Here is a 17,608-nt window from a genome sequence, read left to right as displayed (position 1 = left end):
TCTGTGGTTGTGTGTGTGTGGTGTGTGTGTGTGTGTGTGTGTGTGTGTGTGTGATCCTGTCCAGACTCAGCTGATCAGGAGTGAGAGACAGGAGGAGACTCTCCGTCCTACACAGGACTCAGAGACACTGAGGAACCAGGAGACCAGACCCCAAACCCAGGATAGAGGGTCTGAGTGAACGAGGTGTTGAAGGTGTGGAGGTGGATCAGTGAGTCAGAGGAGAATGGTAGAAGGACAGAGAGCCAGCAGGACAGTCCACATACACTGCTACTCTACCAGAGACACGGGGGACGGAGACGAAGGTTAGTATGTTATTGTGACGGACATAGTAACCACCACCATCAGAGCAGATCAGACTCAGGACTGATCATTACATCCAAACACAGAGTCAACACTGTCTCCTCTCCTCCTGATTCCTCTGTAACTCACTGATAAAGAACCCGTCCTCTGGTCTGGACCTCCCAGTAACAGGGACCAGTCAGACCATCTCTACACAGCAGCTGAGACCAGGACTCAAACCTCTCTGGATGACCAGGATATGGCTGATCCTCCTCCACCAGGGTCACCGTCCTGTTGTTGTCAGACAGTTTGAGTCTCCTGTCCACCGTGTTGGTGTCGACTGTGAGTTCACAGGAATCTGACGGAGACAACGAGACACAACACAGCTGCAGTATTAACCAATCAGCTCTTTGGTGATGACATCACAGGTGAATGAGTGATGTCACAGTCTGATGAATGAAATTAAAAAACACACTTACACTTCCTCAGACCTGGTGTCAACCATCTGACTCCAGCAGGCTCCACCCTGAAAGGAGGGGGGGGGGGGGGGGCATTACATCACTCATCACACAGCTGGGTTCAACTTGTCTCTGTCTCTAACCTGTCTCTCTCTCTAACCTGTCTCTCTCTCTCTAACCTGCTCTCTCTCTAACCTGTCTCTCTCTCTCTAACCTGTCTCTCTCTCTAACTGTCTCTCTCTCTAACCTCTCTCTCTCTAACTGTCCTTCTCTAACCTGTCTCTTAACCTGTCTCTCTCTCTCTAACCTGTCCTCTCTCTAACCTGTCTCTCTCTAACCTGTCTCTCTCTAACCGTCTCTCTCTCTCTCTCTCTCTAATCTGTCTCTCTCTCTAACCTGTCTTTCTCTCCAACTGTCTCTCTCTCTCTAAACTGTCTCTCTCACTCTAACCTGTCTCTCTCACTCTAACTGTCTCTCTCTAACCTGTCTCTCTCTTAACCTGTCTCTCTCTAACCTGTCTCTCTCTCTAACCTGTCTCTCTCTAACCTGTCTCTCTTTCTAACCTGTCTCTCTCTCTAACCTGTCTCTCTCTAACCTGTCTCTCTCTCTAACCTGTCTCTATCTCTCTAACCTGTCTCTCTCTAACCTGTCTCTCTCTCTAACCTGTCTCTCTCTCTCTAACCTGTCTCTCTTCTAACCTGTCTCTCTCTCTCTAACCTGTCCTCTCTCTCTCTCTAACCCATCTCTCTCCTAAGCAGTCTCTCTCTCTCTAACCTGTCTCTCTCTCTAACCTGTCTCTCTCTCTACCTGTCTCTCTCTAACCTGTCTCTGTCTCTAACTGTCTCTATCTCTCTAACCTGTCTCTCTCTAACCTGTCTCTCTCTCTAACCTGTCTCTATCTCTCTAACCTGTCTCTCTCTAAACTGTCTCTCTCTACCGGTCTCTCTCTAACTTGTCTCTCTCTCTAACCTGTCTCTCTCTCTCTAACTGTCTCTCTCTAACCTGTCTCTCTCTAACCTGTCTCTCTAACCTGTCTCTCTCTAAACTGTCTCTATCTCTCTAACCTGTCTCTCTCTAACCTGTCTCTCTCTAAACGGTCTCTCTCTAACTTGTCTCTCTCTCTAACCTGTCTCTCTCTAACTTGTCTCTCTCTAAACTGTCTCTCTCTCTAACCTGTCTCTTTCTAACCTGTCTCTCTCTAACCTGTCTCTCTCTAACTAGTCTCTCTCTAACCTGTCTCTCTCTATCTTGTCTCTCTCTCTAACCTGTCTCTCTCTCTAACTGTCTCTTCTGATGCCAGTATCAGAAATGCCTCTGATACTGCTGAAAATGGCATCGGTATCATCGAGTACTGGAGTCCAGGCATCGATCCGACACCACGTAAACTATAGAAATAGGAATCTATTTACTGGTTAGCTCCGTTAGCTCGGACACAGTTCTTCTTTGCTGCTCTTAAAATAGTTGCGCTGCTGTTTTAGAGGGGCGAAGAAGAACTGATCACCTAACGCCTGCTTAAAACAAGCTAAAGAAGCAGTTTCGAGGGGTGGTACGAGAGTTGCAAATTTCAACAGCAGCAACTTAATTAAACATTTGAAGACGCGTCACGCTAAAGAGCTCAACGAATTACGAAAGCTAAAAGGAAGAACTGCAGCAGCAAACTCTGAAAACGGCCCCAAAGGATAACCAACAGCCAATAAGCAACAAGGATAACCAACAGCCAATAAGCAACAAGGATAACCAACAGCCAATAAGCAACTAGGATAACCAACAGCCAGTAAGCAACAAGGATAACAACAGCCAATAAGCAACAAGGATAACCAACAGCCAATAAGCAACATCTAACCTAACCCTACCCCCCATGACAGGATGTATTTACAAAAACCTAACTCTAACCCCCAGAACAGGATCCATCCATCCATCTTCATCCGCTTATCCGGTATCGGGTCGCGGGGGGCAGTAGCTCCAGTAGGGGACCCCAAACTTCCCTTTCCCGAGCCACATCAACCAGCTCCGACTGGGGGATCCCGAGGCGTCCCAGGCCAGGTTGGAAATATAATCTCTCCACCTAGTCCTGGGTCTTCCCCGAGGTCTCCTCCCAGTTGGACGTGCCTGGACACCTCCCTAGGGAGGCGCCCAGGAGGCATCCTTACCAGATGCCCGAACCACTCAACTGGCTCCTTTCAACGCGAAGGAGCAGCGGCTCTACTCCGAGCTCCTCTCGATGACTGAGCTTCTCACCTATCTCTAGGGAGACGCCAGCCTCCCTCCTGAGGAAACCATTTCGGCAGCTTGTACCCTGATCTCGTTCTTTCGGTCATGACCCAGCCTTCATGACCATAGGTGAGGGTAGGAACGAAATTGCCCGTTAGATCGAGAGCTTTGCCTTCTGGCTCAGCTCTCTTTTCGTCACAACGGTGCGATAAACAGAATTTAATACCGCACAGGCTGCTCCGATTCTCCGACCAATCTCACGCTCCATGGTCCCCTCACTCGCGAACAAGACCCCAAGGTACTTAAACTCCTTCACTTGAGGTAAGGACTCAATCCCTACCCGAAGAAAGCACCCATCGGTTTCCTGCTGAGAACCATGGCCTCAGATTTAGAGGTTCTGATCCTCATCCCAGCCGCTTCACACTCGGCTGCGAACCGATCCAGTGAGTGCTGAAGGTCACAGACCGATGATGCCATCAGGACCACATCATCTGCAAAAAGCAGCGATGAGATCCCGAGCCCACCGAACTGCAACCCCTCCCCGCCCCGACTACGCCTCGATATCCTGTCCATATATATTACAAACAGGATTGGTGACAAAGCGCAGCCCTGGCGGAGGCCAACCCTCACCTGGAACGAGTCGACTTACTGCCGAGAACCCGGACCCAGCTCTCGCTTTGGTCAATACAGAGACTGGATGGCCCTGAGAAGGGACCCCTCACCCCATGCTCCCGCAGCACCTCCACAATTTCTCCCTGGGGACCCGGTCATACGCCTTCTCCAGATCCACAAAACACATGTAGACTGGTTGGGCATACTCCCAGGCCCCCTCCAGGATCCTTGCGAGAGTAAAGATCTGATCCGTTGTTCCACGACCAGGACGGAATCCGCATGTTGTTCCTCAATCCGAGGTTCGACTATCGGCCGAACCCTCCTTTCCAGCACCTTGGAGTAGACTTTACCAGGGAGGCTGAGAAGTGTGATACCCCTGTAGTTGGCACAACCCTCTGGTCCCCCTTTTTGAAGAGGGGAACCACCACCCCGGTCTGCACTCCTTAGGCACCGTCCAGACTTCCACGCAATGTTGAAGAGGCGTGTCAACCAAGACAGCCCCTCCACACCCAGGGCTTTCAGCATTTCTGGATGGATCTCATCAATCCTGGGGCTTTGCCGCTGTGGAGTTGTTTGACTACCTCAGCAACTTCCACCAGGGAAATTGACGACAATCCCCCATCTTCTCCCTGCTCTGCCTCCACCACAGAGGGCGTGTCAGCTGGATTTAGGAGTTCCTCAAAGTGTCCTTCCACCGCTCTATTACCTCCCCACTTGAGGTCATCAACGTCCAATCCTTACTGTATACAGGTTGGATGATCCCTCGCTTCCCCCTCCTGAGGTGGCAAACGGTTTTCCAGAAGCACCTTGGTGCCGACGAAAGTCCTTCTCCATGTCTTCTCCGAACTTCTCCCACACCTGCTGCTTTGCCACTGTCACGGCAGAGGGCTGCAGCCTTCGGGCCGTCGGTACCTTGCAACTGCGTCCGGAGTCCTCCGGGAAAACATATCCCGGAAAGACTCCTTCTTCAGTCGGACGGCTTCCCTGACCACCGGTGTCCACCAGGGTGTTCGTGGGTTTCCGCCCTTGAGGCACCTAAGACCCTAAGACCACAGCTTGCTGCCGCAGCTTTAGCAATGGAAACTTGAACATTGTCCACTCAGGTTCAATGCCCCCAGCCTCCACAGGGATGCACGAAAAGCTCCGCCGGAGGTGCGAGTTGAAAGTCCGTCGAACAGGGGCCTCTTCCAGACGTTCCCAGTTTACCCGCACTACACGTTTGGGCCCGAGTGTCCAAAACATACGCACCCGCCCCCTTTGGATCCTCCCACAGGTGGTGGGCCCATGGGCTGGCGGGAGAAGTGCCACGTTGCTTCTTCGGGCTGTGCCCGACCGGGCTCCGTGGCAAACCCGGCTGGGGAGGCTGTGGCTCAGTGGTAGAGCGGTTGCCTGCCAATCAGAAGGTTGGTGGTTCGATCCCTGCCTCTGCAGTCATTGTTGAAGTGTCCTTGGGCAAGACACTGAACCCGAGTTGCCCCAGTGCTGCGCATCGCAGTGTGAATGTGTGTGAATGTTTATCTGATGAGAAGGTGGCACCTTGTACGGCAGCCCCTGTATAAATGTGTCTGAATGGTGAATGTTTCCTGTAGATGTAAAAGCGCTTTGAGTAGTCGTTAAGACTAGAAAAGCGCTATATAAATACAGCACATTACATTAAACCTAACCCCCCAGGACAGGAAGTATTTACAATAACCTAACCCTGACCCCCCAGGACAGGATATATTACAGTAACCTAACCCCCAGGACAGGATGTATTTACAATAACCTAAACCTAACCCCCAGGACAGGATGTATTTACAATAACCTAAACCTAACCCCCAGGACAGGATGTATTTACAATAACCTAACCTTGACCCCCAGGACAGGATGTATTACAATAACCTAACCCCCAGGACAGGATGTATTTACAATAACCTAAACCTAACCCCCCCAGGACAGGATGTATTTACAATAACCTAACCTAACCCTAACCCCCAGGACAGGATGTATTTACAATAACCTAACCCCAAGGACAGGATGTATTTACAATAACCTACCCCCCCAGGACAGGATGTATTTACAATAACCTAACCTTGACCCCGACAGGATGTATTTACAATAACCTAACCCTAACCCCCCAGGACAGGATGTATTTACAATAACCTAAACCTAACCCCCCAAGACAGGATGTATTTACAGTAACCTAACCCCCCAGGACAGGATGTATTTACAATAACCTAACCCTAACCCCCAGGACAGGATGTATTTACAGTAACCTAACCCCCAGGACAGGATGTATTTACAATAACCTAACCCTGACCCCCCAGGACAGGATGTATTTACAATAACCTAACCCTAACCCCCAGGACAGGATGTATTTACAATAACCTAACCACCCAGGACAGGATGTATTACAATAACCTAACCCTAACCCCCCAGGACAGGATGTATTTACAATAACCTAACCCCCAGGACAGGATGTATTTACAATAACCAACCCTAACCCCCCAGGACAGGATGTATTTACAATAACCTAACCCTAACCCCCTAGGACAGGATGTATTTACAATAACCTAACCCTAACCCCCAGGACAGGATCTATTTACAATAACGTAACCCTGACCCCCCAGGAAAGGATATTTACAATAACCTAACCCTGACCCCCAGGACAGGATGTATTTACAATAACCTAACCCTAACCCCAGGACAGGATGTATTTACAATAACCTAACCTAACCCCCCAGGACAGGATGTATTTACAATAACCTAACCTGACCCCCCAGGACAGGATGTATTTACAATAACCTAACCCTAACCCCCCAGGACAGGATGTATTTACAATAACCTAACCTAACCCCCAGGACAGGATGTATTTACAATAACCTAACCCTAACCCCCCAGGACAGGATGTATTTACAATAACCTAACCCCCAAGGACAGGATGTATTTACAATAACCTAACCCCCAGGACAGGATGTTTACAATAACCTAACCCTGAGCCATGAAGCAGGCAATTACATTGTATTATATTATAGTCATGTGTATTTATATATTAATGTGTATTATATTAATGTGTATTATTATATTAGTGTGTATTATTATATTAGTGTGTATGGAGGAACGTCAAGATCATGTTTGTTTAACATTTCTCTCTTTGTGTAGTGAAACTGATTTGATCCCAGGAAAGAGGAAAAAAGATGTTCTTAAAACCACGGACAGATATCTGTCCAAACTCCATCAACTATTAACAAAGGGAGTTATGATTTTAGTTCCTGGAGATGTTCTCCTTTAAAACGTCCTACACTAATATCTCCTTCTTGTTGATCAGTGTGTGTACCTGAGAGTGTCCAGTCTCCAGAGAGGATCCTTCAATCCCGCTGACAGCAGCTTCACTCCTGAGTCTCCTGGATGATTGTAGCTCAGGTCCAGCTCTCTCAGATGGGAGGGGTTGGAGCTCAGAGCTGAGACCAGAGAAGAACAGCCTTTCTCTGAGATCAGACAGCCTGACAGACTGGAAACACACAGAACAACACACAGGAAGCCTCTGTCAACACGTGGAGCCATGTGCTAGTTCTTTTTTGCTTGTTGTCCAGGTACATTTTAGTCCAGATTTTGAATAATCTTTAGAATAATCTGCAGGATTTAATTATTGAGTCTCAAAACTACTGCTAAAGTTCATCACATCAACAGACACAAAGCTCCACGTCAGCTGTTTATCAACTGAAGTTAGTCAGAGTTTAAATGTTCATCAGTTGAACGGGTTAATGAATCCTGACCTGAGAGTCTCCAGTGTGCAGTGTGGACTCTTCAGTCCATCAGAGATCAGCTTCCCTCCTGAATCCTGCAGGTTGTTGTTACTCAGGTCCAGCTCTCTCAGACTAGAGGACTGGGAGCTGAGAACTGAGGACAGAGCTTCACAGCTTCTCTCTGACAGGTTACAGCCACTCAGCCTGGAGAGACAACAGGAAACAAGACAGGTAACATCTGTAGGTTTAAATGTTGAGTCTGGAATTTATAGATTTAGTATATTAAATCCTCTTTCAGTTTAAGTCCTTTCTGTTTAATTCTAAACAAGTTGCAGATAACTAATCAAGACTGAACCAGGTATCAAAGTCCCATGATAATAAAATAAAAAAATATTTCTAGAACTCAGCCACAATTCATATTTCAGGCTTTGTGACATATGATTATGAATACAAAAGAAATACTTAGGAAACATTCAAAGACCTTCTGAAATTAGTCCTGACATGAGAAGGGCTGTTTAAATTAAATGAAGCTTAAAGTAAATAGAAACATCTCAAATTAAAGACAAAGAGTAAGTTGGTCTGACTGAGAGTCTCCAGAGTGCAGTGTGGACTCTTCAGTCCATCAGAGACCAGCTCCACTCCTGAATCCTGCAGGTGTTGTTACTCAGGTCCAGCTCTCTCAGACTAGAGGACTGGGAGCTGAGAACTGAGGACAGAGCTTCACAGCTTCTCTCTGACAGGTTACAGCCACTCAGCCTGGAGAGACAACAGGAAACAAGACAGGTAACATCTGTAGGTTTAAATGTTGAGTCTGGAATTTATAGATTTAGTATATTAAATCCTCTTTCAGTTTAAGTCCTTTCAGTTCAATTCAAGATGGCGCCGCGGATGGCTGCCTCTGGACTACGCTCCGTTGTGCTTTTCATGTTTTTGTTTATTTTGTCTGTTTTCTGCCAACATTCTCTGGTAATATTTACCAGAGATGAGTTCTTAAATATAGGACTTTCAACTCCTCATATTTTTCCACCGCTATTTTCCGAACCTGGAACTTTCTCGGAGTTATTAGTTGGAGGCGCAGCAGCTCTCTATGGGATCCACCGGAGACGCCGGAGGGGGAAACGCGCTGGTGCGCTTGTTAAATTAAGGCAGCGGGGCTTTCGCACCGCGTTCCCCTCCATCCACCTGGCGAATGTCCGCTCTCTGGCCAACAAAATGGACGAACTGCTGCTCCTCAACAAACCAACTCGGACTTTTGCAGATCTGCCGCCCTCTGCTTTACCGAATCCTGGCTCAGTCCGCGCATCCCGGACAGCGCACTTCTTCTCCCGGGATTCAATCTCTACCGGGCGGATCGCGTACTGGAGCTCGGGGGAAAACAAAGGGAGGCGGACTCTGTCTCTACATTAACGAAGGTTGGTGTACAGATGTCACAGTGCTGGACAAATCATGCACCCCACACTTAGAGTCACTATTCATAAACTGCAAACCATTTTATTCACCGCGGGAGTTCTCCTTGTTCATTCTGGTTGCCGTCTACATCCCACCTCAGGCCTGTGTTAGTGAGGCGTTACTGCACCTGGCCGACCAGATTACTAACGTGGAGAAAAAACATCCTGACTCCCTGCTCATTGTTCTTGGGGACTTCAACAGAGCAAACCTCAGCCACGAACTCCCAAAGTATAGACAGCATATTAAGTGTCCCACCAGGGACACTAATATACTGGACCACTGCTATACAACATTAAAGGACTCCTATCGCTCTGTCCCACGTGCAGCCTTGGGACTCTCTGATCACTGTCTGGTTCATCTTGTCCCCACATACAGGCAGAAACTAAAATCTGTTAAACCTGTTGTAAAGAGGGTGAAAAGATGGACCAACGAGTCAAAGCTGGATTTACAGGCCTGCTTTGACTGTACTGATTGGAGTGTTTTTGAGGCTGCAGCCACGGATCTGGACGAACTAACTGACACTGTGACATCTTACATCAGTTTTGTGAGGACATGTGTGTGCCGACAAAAACCTTCTGCACATACTACACAAAAAACCCTGGTTCACACCAAGACTCAGGCAGCTCCGTCAGTCCAAAGAGGAGGCCTTCAGAAGTGGGGACAGAGTCCTGTATAACCAGGCCAGGAACACACTGACCACAGAGATCAAAGCAGCTAAGAGGAGCTATGCTAATAAGCTGGAGAACAGCTTTTCAAACAACGATCCTCGGTCAGTGTGGAGAGGCCTGCAGACTCTCACTAACTACAGGAGACCATCCCCCAACACTGCTGGTTCTCAACGGCTGGCTGACGAGCTGAACAGCTTTTACTGTAGGTTTGAAAAGGCCACAGTCACACCCCTCCCCACACCAACTCACCAATTCACACCTCAGTCAGTCAACTCCCCCTCTCTGACCCCCCACCTGCACCCACGATCTGTGAAGTGGATGTGCGCCAGCTCTTCCAGAGCCAGAAGACCAGAAAGGCTCCTGGCCCAGACGGTGTGTCTCCATCCTGCCTGACAATCTGTGCAGACCAGCTGGCCCCCATCTTCACTCAGATCTTCAACAGATCTCTGGAGCTATCTGAAGTTCCCTCCTGCTTCAAACGCTCCACAGTCATCCCAGTCCCCAAAAAAACCCTCCATCTCTGGACTAAATGACTACAGGCCTGTCGCCCTGACATCTGTAGTCATGAAGTCCTTTGAAAGACTGGTGTTGGCCCACCTGAAGAACATCACAGTCCCCTTGCTGGACCCCCTGCAGTTTGCCTACAGGGCTAAAAGGTCGGTGGATGATGCAGTCAACTTGGGACTGCATTACATCCTGCAACACCTCGACTCCCCAGGGGCATATGCAAGGGTCCTGTTTGTGGACTTCAGCTCGGCGTTCAACACCATCATCCCGGACATCCTCAGCACCAAACTCTCCCAGCTCACTGTGCCAGCCTCCACCTGTCAGTGGATCACAAACTTCCTGACTGACAGGAGTCAGCAGGTGAGGCTGGGGAACATCACATCCAACACACGGACTATTAGCACTGGCGCCCCCCAGGGGTGTGTGCTCTCCCCACTGCTTTTCTCCCTCTACACCAATGACTGCACCTCAGGAGACCCATCTGTTAAACTCCTGAAGTCTCATCCGGGACGGTGATGAGTCAGCCTACAGACGGGAGGTGGATCAGCTGGCTCTCTGGTGCAGTCAGAACAACCTTGAGCTCAACACGCTTAAAACTGTGGAAATGAAAGTGGACTTCAGGAAGAGGCCCCCCACTCTTTCCCCCATCACCATACTCAACAGCCCTGTGTCTGCTGTGGAATCCTTCAGGTTTCTGGGATCCACTATATCCCAGGACCTGAAGTGGGAGCCCAACACAGACTCCATCATTAAAAAGGCCCAGCAGAGACTGTACTTCCTGCGCCAGCTCAGGAAGCTCAACCTGCCTAAGGAGCTGCTGGTCCACTTCTACACAGCCATCATCCAGTCCGTCCTCTGCACGTCCATCACTGTCTGGTTTGGATCTGCCACCAAAAAGGACCGGAGCAGACTACAATGGACAGTTAGGACTGCAGAAAGGATCATCGGTGCCAACCTGCCCTCCGTCCATGACTTATACACCTCCAGAGTCAGGAAGCGGGCAGGAACCATCACTGCAGACCTTCTCACCCCGGACACAACCTGTTCCAGCTTCTGCCCTCTGGTAGGCGCTACAGAGCACTGTTCGCCAAAACCAACAGATTCAGGAACAGTTTCTACCCACAGGCCATCTCTCTGATGAACAGCTGACTCCTGACCCACAGTGTCAGGCTCAGTTCTGGTCAATAACACTGTAACACGGTCTCTACAGCACCTGTATCATTCCCACTCTCACATCTCACTTATTATTATTATTCATCATTCTCATTTTCTCACTGTTCATATGTTCATACTGTTCATACTGTTCATACTGTAATAATAACATAATACTATTTTATCCCAGTACCCTTGCACTACGCACATTTAAATAATTGTATTTCATTGCACTCACGCCTCTATGTTGTTTCTGTTTAGAGTATGTATATTGTGTATATATTAGTGTGTATATTTCTGTTTTGGTTGATATGTATGTGTAAGCACAGTGTGAGCAATGCTCCAAAGACAAATTCCTCGTATGTGTCCTCATACCTGGCGAATAAAGCTGATTCTGATTCTGATTCTAAGTGAATCCACCCTCCACAGCAATGACAACTATTAGAATGTAGAGCCATTTACCACGGTTTAAAATGTTGTGACACATACTGTAACTTAAAGGCTGCAAGTAAATAAAAAAAAATAAAACATTCAAATAAATATCTGGTTTTGACTGTGCCGTACTTCAAGTGGCAACATCAAGGTAGTGCATCAAGGTAGGCATTAGGCAACAGAACATGTATAGTGCATGAATTGAACAGTCATTTCCACAAATTATTCAGAACAAAAACTTGTGCTGGGCAATACATCAATGTTGTGATATTTTTCTATTAACAATCAATGTATTTAAGATGAATGAGATAAAAACACCTGGAATTTTCATCATCAAAAGCTTATTTACAAGGATGTGTGGTTGTATCGTAGTGAACGCTGAGCTAAAATCATAATATAGAATTCTCACACACCGTCCCCCTGCATCCAGGTGAGCATAGACACTGTCCATTTTACAGACAATAGCATCCTCTGCCCCTCTCCCTTTCTGATTGGCCGGGGTCGAGATACTGCTCCACATGAGGCTTCAGACTATTCAACAGGATTTTCTCACATACCTTCATAGCTATGGAGGTTAGAGCCACTGGTCTTACATCATTCATACCCATAATGGATTTGTTTTTAGGTACTGGTATAATGCAAGATTGTTTCCATAGATCAGGCAACACTTTATGAGAGAAACAATAATTAAAATACTTGAAAAAATGTTTGCCAACTGAAAAGCACAGCCTTTTAATACTTTGGAGACAGTCCATCTGGGCCTGCTGCTTTGGTAGCTTTTAGCCCCATAAACATACCATACACCTCCTGATTGGTTGTTTGTAGGGTATAGTCATCATCCTCTGTGCTCTCAATCATTTCCCTAAGTCTTTGTCTTTCATCAGAAAAGTCTATTTTGTCAAATCTATTATAAAAATTATTTAGGTTATGGCATATTCTTGTGCCATTTAGCTGAAAACTATTTACATTCCCTTTCCCTGCATAACCACTCATTAACCGCATTCCTTCCCAGACCTTCTTCATATCATTTACTTTAAAATAATTTTCTATTTCGCATTTATACCGATATTTCTCTTTATTTATCTCCCTTTAAGATCTTATGGATCTTTTTCAGAGTATCCTTGTCTCCCCTAGCAAAGGATTTCCTTTTGTCATTAATTAACCTTTTAATCTCAACATTCATCCAGGGTTTACAATTTGCATATGTCTTAACCCTCTTTTCCTCTACAACCACATCATTACAAAAATTGATATACCCACATACGGACTCAGTAAGTTCATTTATGTCCTTGGCACTATTTTCAAAAACCGCCCAGTCCGTATTTTCGAACGCATCTTTCAGTCTCTCAATCGCGTCACCTGACATCTTTTCACCGTGATCGTCTCCTTTTTGTTCCTCTTTACGAGTGGGAGATATTTGGGACAGAGCAGGATCAGGTTGTGGTCCGCCTTGCCCAGACTTGGCAGACTTCTGGACACATACGCATCCTTAACCTTGGTGTAGCAGTGGTCGAGGACCACTTCCCCCTTGTTTTGCATCTAACATGTTGGTAGTAGTGTGACCCACTTGACTTTATGTTGCAATGGTTAAAATCTCCAGTTATCACAAAACGCGTCCGGCGACGCAGTCTTAATCCTGTGCACGGCGCTTGTATCTCCTCGGCCGCCTCCTTAGACACATTTCTGTGTGGCACATAAACCGCCATCACCACCACATGTGAAAATTCGCAAGGGATATAATATGGGCGAACCCTGACAGTCAGGATCTCAGAGTTTGGGGTACAGGTATGCGTCTTAATGGACATGTTGTTTGGGTGACAATATTCCTCATTCACATACACTATAAGTCCGCCGCCTCCTTTCTTACCCGAATCCTCTGTTCTGTCCCACGAAAAACTTTAAATCCATCCACCGCAACTAGTTCATCAGTGTGGTTGCTGTTGAGCCAAGTTTCGGTAAAAACCATCAAACTTATTGATCTATATTCGTGGAGGACAGAGCATTAGCTCTCAGTTCATCCATTTTGTTCCCAATTGACTGCACATTTCCCATAATCATAGACGGGACGTAAGGCCGACATCTCCGTGATTTAAGTCTCTTTAAAACTCCGCCAGCTTTACCTCTCTTGCGTCTTGTTATCTCTTTTGGGAAGTCTTGGAAATCCACCAAGGTAGTCAGTGACCCCCTCCTCCATTGATCCAAGTCAGCTCCAATCCCTTTCAATTCGGCAAATGAATAACAAAGTCTTGCGGCATAACACCCTCGGTCTTCCAGAGACTGAAAAAGGTACGTAAAAAACAGCAATAGTTGGAGGTCAGTAGCGGGTCACCACCTTTGAATACAGGGGCCACAACAGCAGGCTTCAATGAATCTGGAAACCATCCTTGGGCCAGTGAAGTATTGATTATGTGGTATACGTGGCCCTTAGTTTTATAACCTGTTACTGGTGTCAGGGCTGGCTCTGTAGTATTAGCTGTACATGGATTGTTTTGTTGTATTGCTAAACTTTGGGCGATAATGTCTACTGACTCAACAAAGTATTGATTGAAGGCCTGTGCCACATTGGTCGGACACTTCAAGATTGTGTCATTTGCTTTTAGTACAATTGGCTTAGTTATACTAATGTTTTGACCGGTTAATTTTGAATCTGACTCCATATGGCTTTTGAGTTACCATTTGAATTTTCAATAATTATGATGAAAAAGTCTGCCTTTGCTTTTCTCAGTTCACTAGTTACTTTGTTTCTTAGCCTAACGAAGTTATGCCTATTGTGGGACATCTTTGACTTTATGGCTATTTTTAAAGCATTGTCCCGCTCCTTCATTAATTTTAGGACTTTCTCATTCACCCAGGGAAGACCCTGTTTCTTGTTTTTATATTTAATTCTAATAGAAAATTCATTAACTGTAGATTGCAATTTTCAGTAAAGATTTGACTGGTAATTTCTAAATCATTTTCAGGAAGTAGCTCCTCCCAGTTTATGTTTTTCATGGCTGCTTTGAAGTCCTCTTGTTGTTTTTCGGGATACCTAAAAATTCCTTATCGCCAGTGTTTGTAAACCGCCTGCAAGTGAGTTTGCTTGATACGAGCACCATATTATGATCCGATTGAATGATTTTGTGATCCTTTCTGGTCTGTTACTAAATATGAGGTCGATTTGGGTACTGGTTCCATTTGTTATGCGTGTTGGACCTTTAACCAACTGAACCAGATTAAAACCATCAGTAATTTGCTTGACCTTCATTCTTGAGGACTTATCTTCCCAGTTTAAGTTGAAGTCACCCATTATGATTATTTCTTTCTTAAAATCAAGTTGACATAATACCGTCTTGAGTTTTTTACAGAAGCTAATGTTTGAGGAAGGTGGTCGGTAAATGACTACAAGGGTGTAGGACATCTGTGGTGAAAGAATCATATTCAAGGCTACACCTTCTAAATCACATGGATTATGCAATTGAATCTCATTGCAACGGATGGTGTTTCTTACATATATCATAACTCCACCCCCTTTTGCATCAGTTTGGTCCCTTCGGTAAATATCATAACCCTGTAATGGGTCGTCTACGATTAACACTAAATATTAATCTTAAAGTTTCTGAAGTCGAAAAATAGATTCCAGTTCAGTTGAGGGGGGGGGGGGGGGGGTGCTAGCCCAAGCAACATTGCAGTAATTGATATATGGATACAACATTGAGTAATACAACATGATCGCAACTTCTTTGGTCATCAGGTGCCGAGTTTTTCCGACCACTTTGGCTAATTTAGTATTTGTGGCTCTAATGTGAGGTTTCCAGGATAAAGAGTCATCTAATATAACGCAGAGGAAACGAGCAGTTTAACATTATTAATGGAGATATCATCAGTTTGAATTTTCATTGAAGATTTAAATGTATCAGACTTAATACCAAAAAATATATAACTTTTTTTTTTTTAATGTTGAGAGACAGTTTGTTGGACTTGAACCAAGTAGATAACTGGTCAAGTTCTTCATTAACTACTTTTATTAAAATTTCAGGGTTTTTATGGGAGTAAAACACACTTGTATCATCTGCAAATAAAATGTTAGAAAGTTTATCTGAGACATTAGGAAGGTCATTAACATATAATATAAATAACAAGGGACCCAAGATGGAACCCTGTGGTACGCCACACCGAAGGGAAAGGGGGGGGGGGGGGGGGGGATCTGTCCCATTATAGCTGACAGTTTGAAACAGGTCTGAAAGATACCTGGTGAACCAGAGTAGGGACTTGTTACGTAAACCATAATGTGAGTTTTTAATAGAATGAAGTGATTAACGGTATCAAATGCTTTTGAAAGATCCCGAAAAATACCTCCAGTATTTTCTTTTCTATCTTTTGCTTTATATATTTCAGTCAAAAAATGGACAAGTGCCATGTAAGTAGAGTGTTGTTTCCTAAAACCAGACTGGTGAGCATATAACATATATTTTTGTCCAGATTTTGGATTAATCTTGTGTAAACAAGTTTTTCAAGAACCTCGGACAGGGCTGGTAACACAGAAACTGGTCTAGAATTGTTGAACATTGCAGGGTCATCTTCTTTATGAACTGGTCTAGAATTGTTAAACATTGCAGGGTCATCTTCTTTATAAACTGGTCTATAATTGTTAAACATTGCAGGATCATCTTCTTTATAAACTGGTCTAGAATTGTTAAACATTGCAGGGTCATCTTCTTTATAAACTGGTCTATAATTGTTAAACATTGCAGGGTCATCTTCTTTATAAACTGGTCTATAATTGTTAAACATTGCAGGGTCATCTTCTTTATAAACTGGTCTATAATTGTTAAACATTGCAGGGTCATCTTCTTTATAAACTGGTCTATAATTGTTAAACATTGCAGGGTCATCTTCTTTATAAACTCGTATAATTTTTTGCTATTTTCAACTCTACAGGCACAGTTCCTTGAACTAGTGAAAGATTAAAAATATAACGTAATGGTTTAATGATATCGGGGTAAATAGCTTTTAATATTTTACCATCAATCATATCATGTCCTGGTGAACAGTCTTTTAAATTGACAAATATATCTCTAAATATCTCTAAAGTTAAGATCCTCAGGCGTTGGAAGATTGATGTATCCTAGTGGTCCTAAATGACCAGATGGAGTTTTAGAAGTTAATGTTGGACCTACATCTGGAAAAAAAAGGTCTTTAATCTTTTGGCAATTTGTTGCGGATCCGAGACGATAGAATCGTCCATCTTAAATTCATTTGGTAACTGTTTTTTAAAATGTTTTTTATTAAGAATACAATTGATGGTTCTCCACAAAGAAGATGGATTGTTTTCATATTCAACTAATTTCACATTATAATAGTGGAGCTCCTCTTATGACATGATTTATTCTGTTTCTGTATTTTTTAAATTGCGTCAGATTAACCTCTTGAAATACACTGGAAAATATATGATTTTCTCGCCTAAATTTTTACCCCCTAAAACATGCTGCAGTTTCCACATGCTTTGGCCCTCTGGGATGACCCTGAGTTCATTGTGAAGCTAACACTCTCAGCTTGTTGTTTCTAGTGGCATTGTGACACTAGGCCTTACTGACACAGAGCTACAGAGGTTAGAACACAGAATTTCTATTTCCGTCCAAGTAAATCATCTGAAAAATTAATAAAAAGCACTACTGTAAGCATATTACAACTGCTATATACTAAAATAGTACCCTAGCCACATGTCTCAACTTAGAACAGAAAAAATCCAGAAGAAAATTGCTTATAAAATGGATTTTATATGAATGTTTTTCTACAGATATGTCTGTGCGTTTGTCTTATTTCTTATTTCTAAAAAGCCCAAAAAGTGCTAAATACATAACTTCTGAAATACAAAACACATCCACATCACTCACACATATAGATAAAAGAAGTATATACATAAATTTATAGGAATAAGTAATCATAATTTGATGAAATGGTGAAATGCCATAAAAAGGCAATATTTTTGGTTTGAATGGGCTGGAGACCCTCTCAGGGAAAATCTTTGTTGGCCATGTTTGATATCATTCAACTCGTCTTGCTATTGGCTACACAGGAATGCCAGTTTTATTACCTCTGTCTCTGACTGGTGGGAAATGCTGTCAGTTTTTCCCAC

At 44.7% G+C, this 17,608-nt stretch overlaps 1 protein-coding gene across 1 annotated transcript; it reads right to left on the bottom strand.

Annotated features, from left to right (window-relative positions):
- Positions 1–314: 314 nt before the first annotated feature.
- On the bottom strand, positions 315–7,135 carry LOC116674400 (NACHT, LRR and PYD domains-containing protein 12-like). The gene is made up of 3 exons (XM_032506885.1): positions 6,877–7,135; positions 759–805; positions 315–637 (listed from the first exon to the last, which is right to left on the bottom strand). The coding sequence occupies exons 1-3, from the start codon at positions 7,101–7,103 to the stop codon at positions 426–428; spliced, it is 486 nt and encodes a 161-aa protein (XP_032362776.1). The 5' UTR covers positions 7,104–7,135; the 3' UTR covers positions 315–425.
- Positions 7,136–17,608: the final 10,473 nt, after the last annotated feature.

Source organism: Etheostoma spectabile, unplaced genomic scaffold (genome assembly GCF_008692095.1).
Source record: "Etheostoma spectabile isolate EspeVRDwgs_2016 unplaced genomic scaffold, UIUC_Espe_1.0 scaffold00000159, whole genome shotgun sequence".
Classification (NCBI taxonomy): Eukaryota; Metazoa; Chordata; class Actinopteri; order Perciformes; family Percidae; genus Etheostoma; species Etheostoma spectabile.
This window is presented reverse-complemented; position numbering and strand designations above follow the sequence as displayed.

What these genes read in the sequence shown, in the direction of transcription:
- LOC116674400 (XM_032506885.1), bottom strand. Translation starts at nt 7,103, where the DNA reads ATGGCTCCACGTGTTGACAGAGGCTTCCTGTGTGTTGTTCTGTGTGTT. An exon ending in TGGAGACTGGACACTCTCAG is followed by an intron (nt 806 to 6,876) that starts GTACACACACTG and finishes CCCTCCTTTCAG; the next exon opens with GGTGGAGCCTGCTGGAGTCA. An exon ending in GACACCAGGTCTGAGGAAGT is followed by an intron (nt 638 to 758) that starts GTAAGTGTGTTT and finishes TGTCTCCGTCAG; the next exon opens with ATTCCTGTGAACTCACAGTC.